The following is an 11,417-nucleotide window of genomic DNA, read 5'->3' on the forward strand; positions in this document are numbered from 1 at the left end:
AAGGAAGAGAGAGATGGGCTGTACTGTAATGGGCATAGCTATTATTAGGCAGTAATCCAATGAGCTAGACTACATATATTGCTATGAAATGCTGGGCGGGGGGGAGTGGGGAGACGGGCCTCCAGATGAAAAGAAGGGCAAAAGGCAGAGATGACAAAACTGGTAAAAATAAAAGGCCGGACTGGATTCCAGCATACTTGGACCCAGAGACACCGTGTAAAAGCCCATTCTGGTCCAGCAGCATACGGCAACCGGCCCAGTTTACAGAAAAGTACAAGAAAATGTACGGTAAAAGTACCCATATTTTTTGTATTTAAAAAAAAAAAAAAGAAAAAAAGATATACATAACGACATTTTTCCAGTCATTAACATGCACGCCGTACCAACACATAACGACAATTGTTCATAGAATAAAACTACCCTTCCTTTTACTTTTGACCGTTCCACTTGACCGCGGGTCAAAAAAATTTTTTTTTATTTAATAATTTTAAATATATTGATATATTTTTTTATTTTTTAAAAATATTTAAATATATTAAAAAAAATAGTCGCTAAATGTACTGCCCAATAGTAAGAATGGACCGACAGAGTAGCGCCACTCTTATTCATATTATTATCAAATCAAAGAAAGTATGTACAACGACCTAAATAGTGATGCGGCGTGGTTTAGATTTGAATCTCAATTCAATTTATTATTATAATTTTTTTAAAATTTTTATATTAAATATAATAAAAATTTAAATTTTTTAAAATTTTAAAATAATAATATTAAAATTAATATTTTAATAATATTTTATTCAACTCATTTAAAACTATCTCAATTTATTTCTGAATGCTTATTTCTAGTCCAAGTATACTCTACTTAATTTACTCCTCATAGAAGATGTCTGAAGTGGTCATGCCATGTAGGATTACAAAAAAGAGAAATTTTATTTATAATCTTCACTTAAGAATTGTATGTTTAAATATTTTATAAATAAAAAAATTTTAAAAAAATTTAAAGATAAAATTATATAGACTTATATTATAATCTTTAAATAGAAACAGTACGTAACATTGCTGTCCAACAAAATCATAAATCATTTTTTCGAAGTTGCTGGATTCTATGTTAATACTCGTTCCATTGTTAAATCCAAAACGTCTTCGAGGAAAGCGGCATTAAAGTATCGTTTAAAGGGAAGCCTCGAGGGAATTCAAAAATTATGCTGACAAGCCAGCTAAGTCTAGTTGGACCCAAAAATTCCACATGCTCTATCTATCTTGTGGGATCTTCTTCTAAACCGAATCTAAAGTTTCCACTAGTATTGACTCACACTGCAGTAAGAATTATATATATTAATCTATGAAACAAATTAAAAATAATAAACAGAGAAAACACGAAGAATATGTTATTATTGAGCTTGATTCAATTTCACGTGCTCAGTCATGGAAATATATAGATTAATCCCTGCAGATTGCAAGTTTCAATGAAGTTAGAAACAGTAATAGTCAATTCAGCGTCACATGTTCAGCGACTTCTGGATTGCTGTTGAAGATAATATCAAATAATAAATTAAAAAAAGATATTTATCGTTAAATCATAATATCAATAATAATAATATGATAAGTGCTACAGTTATATATAAAAATAAATTTATAAATTGATATAATTTTATATGATACGTATATTAAAGTTATTATATAAATAATTTTATAATATAACATATTACATATATTTATGTTAATTTATAAATTTAGTTTTATAAAATAATTAAAATATTTCTCTAATAATAATTAACTGCAGCTGCAGCTGCTAAGGAATCTAACGATCTCCAAGAAATTTGATCGACTCATACCTCAAAAGTCGATACATCTTGTCAAGAGAATATGAACCATGAATAAATCTTTTGGGGTGAGGTGAAAAGTTTTTAGAACTTTGCTTTGATCTACATAGCTAGTTATTCTAAAGCACTTCGTAACTCAATCAATATATTATAAATATAAATATATATATATATATATTTATATAAAACCCACTACTCCTCTCTTGTTCTCTTCCAGACTTCCAGTACCTCTTAACCATTCATGTTACATGAGCCCATTTTCATCTTATAAGCCAACCCCATGAAGAAGATCAGTTGCAGAACTTTGGTTGCTCTTTTAGCTTTGATTTTAATCGAGATCCTCGTGTGCTGTTCGTTGTGCCAATGCCATGAAAGCCATCCAAGAGATCATCAGAGATTAATCCAGTCAAGGAAACTGCTACTTTCTACAGCTTCTGTGACTGTATCAACGAGTGATCATCAAAACAAACTCAATGGAACCATGAAAGATCCCAAGAAAGCTGTGGAGCTAAGTTTAAGGAAGGCTCCGCCTAGCGTCCCAAATCCTACTCAGAATAAGGAGCGCAACTGATCATGAAGGCATACGCATCAGTACGCACGGATAGGTATATACCTGATCATCATCATGATCAACAGTCAATGCCGGATCAGCAATTTTCCTGGATCGATCGGTTCATATATATGATCTTTAGTTTTGATTTTATCCTTTTTAGCTAGCACTTGCGCCCAGTTCTTACTTATTTTTGTGTTTCTTATGAATTATTGTACTGTAAATTTGTAAAAGCCTCATTCTATTACAGTTCTGTAGGAAGCCTTGTCAATTGAATGTAGGCAAATTGTAAATAATCAAGAGCAAAACTAGACATTATGGGATTCAATTTTGTTGCAATATTTCAATTGATTTTTTTTCCCAATCTCCATTTATTTCATTTATTCTCTGTTTTGTTGCTGACACTAGTTGCAAATACCAAGCTTGGAACCTTGCAATTACTATTCCGTTTGGGATATATATCTATATATATATATATGATGATCACTGGTATATATTATGGTAGTGCTTTATTATTTACCAATTTCCGCCGTCTCCTTGGCAATGCCTAGACTGAAATTTAGGCCCGTTCACTTCAAAATTGCAGCTTGTGTCCTCGTAATTAAAAATCTAGAGGGCAATATTTCCCCTTTTTTTTTTTCATTTACGAAGGGTTTCAAAAAGAAAAATGTGAAATCACCACTTGTCATAAAAGTTTAAATTGACTGTCGAAAGAGGTGATTAAATTATTTGTATTATACTTTTAACACTCCCCTCACGTGTTGATCAGGATGGTTTTGAATTCAAGACCCTACTTAAGGTTAAGATAATGGAAATATGTAAATTTAAATATTTATATATTATATTCTTAACAAACAAACAAAAAAAGGGTAAAAAGTTGTTAATGTTACTTGCTATTTAAAGTTCAATAATCATTCAGAGTTAGTACTAGTGTGGGCAGTTAACAACCACATATCTGACCCATTTGCCTATGGTTTATAATTTTAGTGCTATTCCTGGTTTATACTACTCGATAATATAGAAGTGAAATGGATTTGGTGCTCATGCATGATGCCATTACCACAAGCCATAATACAGGTTGGAAAGTGAGAGATCGATGCACGATGCAGGTTCCAAGTAAGGATGTTGTTAATTGGATTATTGTTGGTCAATGGTCATGGACCAGCTTTTAGGTACAACTTACAAGGTTATCGTTCCAGCCCAAAAGTTCACTTCTCGCACATTCCATGTGCTGTAAACACGGAAAATGTGAAATTGGGAAAAGGGCAAAATACGTTTATTGCAATGGACTCGATTCCATATCTGCTTTTAGGGCCTAAATCAATGATGATGTCAATCGGCATGCATGTCTCGCATTACCTACACAGTGTAATAAATCACGGAAGTGTAAGAAACTCCGACCCCGAACAGAAACGGGTGAGATTGGGAGAGACAAAAAGAAAAGAAGATGGTCAATTTTGGCTGAAGAAGATTGGGCTGAAGATTAATTATTGCAGCAACAAATTAGCCCAGATTAAGATGATGATGAGTTATGCCTGTTTCCTACAAAGCCCTTTTATTGCAGCGACAAAGCCCAGATTATTACAGCGACAAGGGGGTGGGCCTTGTAATCTGTGCAGTTTGAAAATCTGCATGGCGAAAGTATGGCGGGTCTTCTAATGTACCCCCATCCTTGAAAAGCTTATCCTTGCTGAATGTCTTGACGTCTTAAAAAGTTAAAGGCCGACTATATATGTGGCTGAAAATGCACAAATTGGGTCGAACCGACAATTTTCTCAGTGATTTCGAGGTTAATTTTCTTCTTTCTTTCTTTCTTTCTTTTATCTTTTGATCCTGAAGATTCAGCTCCTTGGCCCGATGCAGCCTCGATGAATAAAATGGTAAAATGGGTTTGAAACGACAAACAGCTAGCTGCTAGCAGGAGAAATACTAGAGGTATAAGCCTAGCTAGCTTATCTTGATACGTGAATAAAATCCCAAGAGAAGGCAGTCCATAAGCAAGGAAACATGAAGGAGACCAAAGGAACATATCTCTCTAGATTTCTGAAATAAAAAGCAGATAAGCTATAAAGAAGTTGTGGAATAAAGAAGCTAGCGCGCGCACATGATAGAAAAAAGAAGAATCAATGATGACTTAACGCTCCAGCTTTTTAATTACAGTACTCCTTACTGACTCTATCTGTACATGATGATGCAAATGGCCGTCCTTGATCACTAGTACGTCTTAGCTACGTACGTACCTCAGCCACTAATTCATATAAAGTGAACCAATTATCACCAGGTCCATCTTGTAATTACAAAGCCTTCTTGATCATATATAGTACTGTATTAATCTACTTCTTTTCTTTTTCTTTTTTCTTTTCTCTCAAAGCGAGAACATATATATGGGAGTACTAGTCCTCCGGATTTAGTTTATTTTATTATATTATAATGGAAAATGGAAAAGGAAAGGTCTTGCATGAGCAGCATCATTGGGATTGAACCCTTAGCGCAAGCTACTGATCAAGCTAGGAATCTGAGGAGGCCCAGAATATATATGTAATTTAATGGTGGGGTTCATGAAAATCAGTAGCACGTTACAACCAATGAAAGAAGGCCGTAGCTAGCTAAGCACATCAAGAATTGTTAGATCCTAAGTCACCCTTGGCTGACATAGAAGGAAGCAGAGTCAGTACTAAATAATCGATGAATGTCCAATTAATACGGCGGAAGCTGTCTGCCTAATTTCTGAGATTATGTGCGTTGGGAACTCCCATGCATCATTATATATATATGCACCCATCAAAAGTGCGTGCGTGCATGCATCATGTGCTTGTCGTTGCATCAAGATTTTCCTTAATAAATTGGCCTAGACCCTCTAACGTCTTGGTTTAAAAAAAAAAAAAATCAATTGCAGGTGTTTTGCTCGGAAGGATCGATGGGGAAGATGTCGCTTTGGTAAGTACGACTTTAGTGCAGAGAATACAGATCAAGTTGTTCTGCATTGGCCGATGTAATTGATCGATCATTATAAACAAGTCGATCGTGTATGTGCCACAGTCGACAAAATAAGCTTTTAAAGTCACTTTTCTTACCTCGAAAATGAAACCCCCCACAAAAAAGATCAATTGAATAGCTAGGCAATTGGTGCTGGATCAATTCTTATAATTATCTACCACAGCTTCTACGCTATGCATGACACTACGCAAAGTGGTCCAGGACATTATTCGTCTGAGTGGTCTCGGTTGATGGCCGGCTTAATTATAAGAGCCTGTGAATCAACATTCAAAAAGAAAATATCAAGATTCTCTGATCCTGATCAGCTGCAGGTATAAACATAGATAGACGAAGATCCAATCCCACTTCAGACTTGGGTACTTCTTTCTTTTGCAAGAAAAAAAAGAAGGCAGATATGGCGTAAAAGATTGGACTTTTAGCTGTAATAACCTAAAGGATCGAAAATTAACTGCTTAATTTACGTCCTCAATCGCCTTCTAAACTTCCCTTTCAAATAAGATCGATCGTTTTGAGAGGTTTTCCTGAATTACACGAAAGCATGACAGTCGACCGATCAGGAGGGGAGGGAGCATATACATGCAGCTAGCATATATGGCCCTGATCACCCGAACCTTGATAAAATCTGAGATTCTTTTTATAAAAAATATATATATATATTATTTTTATTATTTACAATATATATATGGCTCGAAAATAAAATCTCAATAGTTGGTCCTCCCTATATTAAATTCCGAGTTTGTCCGCTTATGAAACGGCTTAAATAATTCAAAGATGAAAAATCAAACTGGGCTCCACCCTGCTATACAGCAGGTAACACAAGCGAGAGAGACCTCAGACCTACTCCAAACTTGGATCTCACTGATTGCCAACTATCAATTGAGAGATATATAGAAGAGATCATAACTGAGATTCCTCTCTCTCTCTCTCTCTCTCTCTATATATATATATATATATATATTGACGAAGTCCACGCTTGGTTGCATAATCGCCCAAAATTATAATGAGCTTTGGTAATATCAGAAATATACAAATTGACATGTGCTGAACACACACACACACACACACATATATATATATATATATATTCACACACACACACATACCATATATATATGAACCAGCATGCATGCACGAGATATGGATCTTGAAACCAAGATTCCAATTTTTCCATCCATGATCATGATCACTACGAAATTTGAATATATATATATATATATATATATATATATATATATATATATATATATATATATACTCTCAGAAGAAACGTACAGCATATAATTAATAACAAGACCGAGGTCCGAATTACCAACCATGCAGGGCGATCCTCCATATATCCAATTAACTAATTAGAACATTATTATTTTGACCGAAAACATCGGGACTAATTTGTTTTCTCTAATCATGATGTTCACACTTAAAATGACATCTTGATCCATGCATTAATTAAGCAACTTGATACATAATTTTATGGAATTTGCTTAATTTGCATCATGCGTACAACCATTTTAGTCAAAATCCGAAATCCTTATAAATCGTTGATATATATCCCCTTAAGCCTAGCTATAACGACCTTCCTTGACATTCATGAAAGTGCTTAGGTATATACACTACTGCTCATCATCTAAGTTTGGAGATCCCCGGATTTAAGTGAGACAGATATTTTTAGATATCTAGATTAATCACCTTACAAATAGATTTATTTAATTATATATCAAATAAGGAAGTTCACATTTAGTTGTTTCCAAGATGTCACATCACGATTTGTTTAAAAAATTTTAATTAATAAATATAAAAAATAAATCTAATTATTTATATTATATTCTTAATTAGTTATGTATGCATATTCACCAAAATATATAACGTGCTTTCGCAAGTCACAGATTGTAAGTACACACTCACATGTACTGAAGATATATAATATAATAATGTACAATCTGCATGAGATACAGATCTAAAAACCAAATTCCATGAGTACTACTAGCAAGGAAACTCGAAATATGTACTCAACGATCGATCAGAGAAAATGTTACAAAAATAATAACGTGCAAGAGTCCAAGACTAGACTAAACTATATTGAGCGATCCAATTAACTCAGCTAGCCCATTATTTTGACCAATCGAAGACACGATCCGCACTTTACTTTCTCTAATCAGTGATCATCCTCATAAATACTTTAAATGACATTTTGATCCAAATTAAGTACGACTTGACATATTTATGAAAAGCGCCTTTTTTTTTTTAATTTGCATGTCATGTACAATTATTTAAGACATGCAAAATCCGAAATCCTTCTTGATATAAAATACTGCATGTGTACTCACGACAAAAAAAATAGATATTTATAATATTTTTTTATGATAAAAATAGATTTATTTTAGTTAAAAATAATTATCTCGTTAGAAATAATTAATCACAAATAAATATTTTTCTTGTAGTGACTATACTCATACATCCGTCCATGTACGTCGTAGGTATAGATAATATACGCGCCCATCAGTACTGTAGTAAGTAGATCACGCTGTTTGTGTTCATACAGTACTTTTGGATATTACCCTCCAACGTTTTTTTTTTTGTATTAACATTATATACAGCTTTAAAATATATAAATTTTACGCACTTATTTAAAAAGAAAAATCCCTTATTTAAAAAAATTTACGTAAATTTAAAATTTATCTATCTTTCAAAAAATACGCAAAATTTACTCAATATAAACTACAAATATCATTTGTTTTTTCCCTTCTCTTTTTTATAAGATGCTGTCTAGCATTCAAGGGATCGGAAATTGAAGGACTTCGATCGCCACCAATATATCATTGCATGTAGTCGTGCCCACCACAATCATCGTTTATATATATATATATATATATGAAGACAAGAATTGCACAAATCCCCAGTACACCCATCATGTACATGAATTCTCCAGAGACCCCTCAGCAGTTGAAGAGAAACACATAAAACCAAGTAAGAAAGTTGTACGAAAAAAGCATACAATTTAAAACTAAAAACTGAATCCAACCAATCACTGTACTTTCCCATCCAGCTTACAAATTTAACATCAAAGAATGGGAAAGTAGAAAAGGTACAACAAACACCATATCTGACATGATTCTGGCAAGCGGCCGGCCTGAGTACTCTTGCTTCTATCCAGCATTTGTGTCGACTTGGATTCATATGCTTCTAGCCATCATATCTTGGAATCTCCTGTATGATTCCTCCTTCTCCAGCCTGAACTTCTCGTGGCAGTTTGCTATGAACATCTCGGCAAGCTTATCAACATCATTGACATCCTCCTGATCACTGGTAGAATTGTCATCACGAACATTTTCTTCAAGCCACCGGAGGTAGCCGGAAAGCTGTGACTCCCCGGCGTCCTCGCCTTTCTGATCACCCGTGTAAAGAACAGAATTCCACGTCGAATCATAGTAGAAATGGGTATTGGAAAGCCCGTTTAGAACAGGCGCAGGTACAGGAACCACATGGGAAGAACACCAGTTATAGTGTAGCCTAAATGACCCAAAGAATAGCTTTTTGTTCTTGTCCTTGTCTTGGGGGAATATGATTTGAATGTGCTGAATTTCCTTAACAATCTCAACGAGGGTGGTTTTGGCTTTGGAGAGAGCTCGAATGATGCGGCACATGTGCGAATATATGAGGGTGTGGATTAGGCTTTTGATCTTCGTGAAGCTTAAGTTGGAAGATGGCGATTTCATTGAGAAAATCTGAAGAGAGCCAACCATCTTTGTTTGGGAGAGTGTGTAAGTTGTAACTGTGGGTATAGGGGATTGATATCATGGGTCTTGCGCTGAAATAGATTTATAATGTTCCTCGATTACCAATTTACCCTTGGACTCTTGGGTTTTTATAGGAACAGCCAACCACCTTAGTGAATTATTGGGTGTGTTTTTACTTTTTTTTTTTTTTTTTAATCAGTTTTGGGATTTGAAATTGACGAGGACTCAAAATGTAAAAAAGCGCTGTCCAAAACTTCAATGGTCCTAAAAGAGACCCGCTTGCACTATTTGAATTCTGTGGCAAACATGTTATTTAGATATAAATCAAGGTAGTTTTAGGAGTACTAAGACATAAAAGTAGGATAGACATCCCAACAAGACGGATTTGTGGCTCGAAATATCAACTACAAGTTTTAAATTGAAAACATTGTAAAAAGAAAAATAATTATATCCATAGTCATTGTACCACACATTTATTTTATTTTTTTTCTTAACAGATATGTGGTGTAGAATAATGTATAGAAGAATTTTTTATAAAAACGTGAATCCTATTAAAAAGAAAAATGTTTTTTACATTTTTTTATGATGAAATCTACTTTTTTTTTTTTTTTTTTTTAAAGAGACTGTATAAAATTTGTCTATTTTAAATTGTATTAATCATTTCTCTTTGTGGCTATGTGTGGCGCCAAGACCAGTACTGGCTCTTTAAAATAATAATACAGTAATTGACCCTAGAACGGCGATTAAGGCTTAATCTTCGACAAAATTACAAGCCCAAGGATTATTAAATTGGGTATATATAGCCATTTGTAATTAGAGAATATCGATTTAGAAGTCCTTAATACCTGGCAGGCAGCTCATATCCTCCGAGCACTAGGCACCAAATTTCATTAATTAAACAGAAATTTTTAATACATATGTATGATCTTGATGTTTTCAGACTCCATGATTTCTTTCTTTTTTTGTAAACAATCGGCCAAGGCCCGAGAAGTTTTGTCAGAATTTGTTTTAAGTAGTACTCAAAATGGTTTTGTTTGCTGCAATTTGAGCAAATTACCATATGGAATCTGAATTCAGCGAATGCCATATAGCAGCATCGATCCGACCAATTTAATTACTAGACTATCGTTTTCTTGCAGACTTGAGTAAAGGAGAATTGACAGTACGTAATTGTCTGAACATGCAATATGAAAAGACCAAAGATAAGGAAGAAATTAGAAGAAGACAGAGAAAATAAATGGATAAAACAGATAGAGTCGTCCAGTAGTATGCATGCAACTCTATCCTGAATAAATATTTAAATGGAAAGAAAGAAAACAGGTGAAGCTGAAATAATATTGGAGGGTCTGGTGTAGACTTGTGTTAAAAAAGCATTGACCACTCGAATTACAGAACAAAAATGACGATCGTGTCAAGAAACATAAATAACTAAAATGACTTAAGCTTTATTTGGTATGTCATTTTGTGAGAAAATTCCAAACGTTTCCCTCACATTAGGATATATATGATCTTCGGTCATGTCCATATTCTAAATGGATATCACCTTCTAAACATTGCAATAAATTATCATGAGACAGTATATATATATATATATATATATATATATATATATATATAGAAATAACTTGTGCAGCTTAACTTGTGGAAATTAATGGGACACGTTCAATTGGATAGTGAGATAGTTTCAAATATTCTGTGAATAGTAATAAAAAAATAATGAAAAAATGATGATAGAATATTGAATAATAGTGAAAAGTAAGTGAAAAATAATAATAAATTAATAAATAATAATAAAACATTAGAAAAACATCTTATTACCCATGCTGCTTTTACTCGTTATAAAAGAGAAAATTATTCTTCTAGCTTTACGTAGTTTCTTTTGAAGTGCTGATGATGGTTGGGAATTTTTTTTTTTTTTTTTTAATAAGAGATAAACTTTATTAATATGAAAGAATGATGGTTGGGTAATCTTATTGTTATCTATTCCATGCCGGAATTATTCAGACCGTATATATGTCGTAATCCTAACGAGCATCATGATCAGAATTAATTAATTCAACTAAAATGGCAGCTCTGAAGAATTAATGCATATATACACAGTAAAAACTAAAAATCTGCAAAATAAAAAGAAAAAAAAAAGGCAAAAAACTCCTGGTGAATGGTGATGTTTTCTTAAAGCATTACTGATACAAGGTAAGGTAGTCTTCAGTACTGTGTTTCTCCTGACACTAGCAATTAGTGTGGAGAGAATCTGAAAGACATCGAAAAAGGAAATAAAGCGAAGGCAGCAGTACTGGTAACAGTTAGTAAAAC

General features: G+C 33.5%; 1 protein-coding gene across 1 annotated transcript; it reads right to left on the minus strand.

Moving 5' to 3' along the window:
• Positions 1 to 8,199: 8,199 nt before the first annotated feature.
• LOC121268337 lies at positions 8,200 to 9,173 on the minus strand. Its single transcript, XM_041172560.1, has one exon. It carries the CDS (start codon positions 9,108 to 9,110, stop codon positions 8,541 to 8,543), a length of 570 nt encoding a protein of 189 aa, XP_041028494.1. The 5' UTR covers positions 9,111 to 9,173; the 3' UTR covers positions 8,200 to 8,540.
• Positions 9,174 to 11,417: the final 2,244 nt, after the last annotated feature.

This window comes from Juglans microcarpa x Juglans regia, chromosome 5S (genome assembly GCF_004785595.1).
Source record: "Juglans microcarpa x Juglans regia isolate MS1-56 chromosome 5S, Jm3101_v1.0, whole genome shotgun sequence".
Classification (NCBI taxonomy): domain Eukaryota; kingdom Viridiplantae; phylum Streptophyta; class Magnoliopsida; order Fagales; family Juglandaceae; genus Juglans; species Juglans microcarpa x Juglans regia.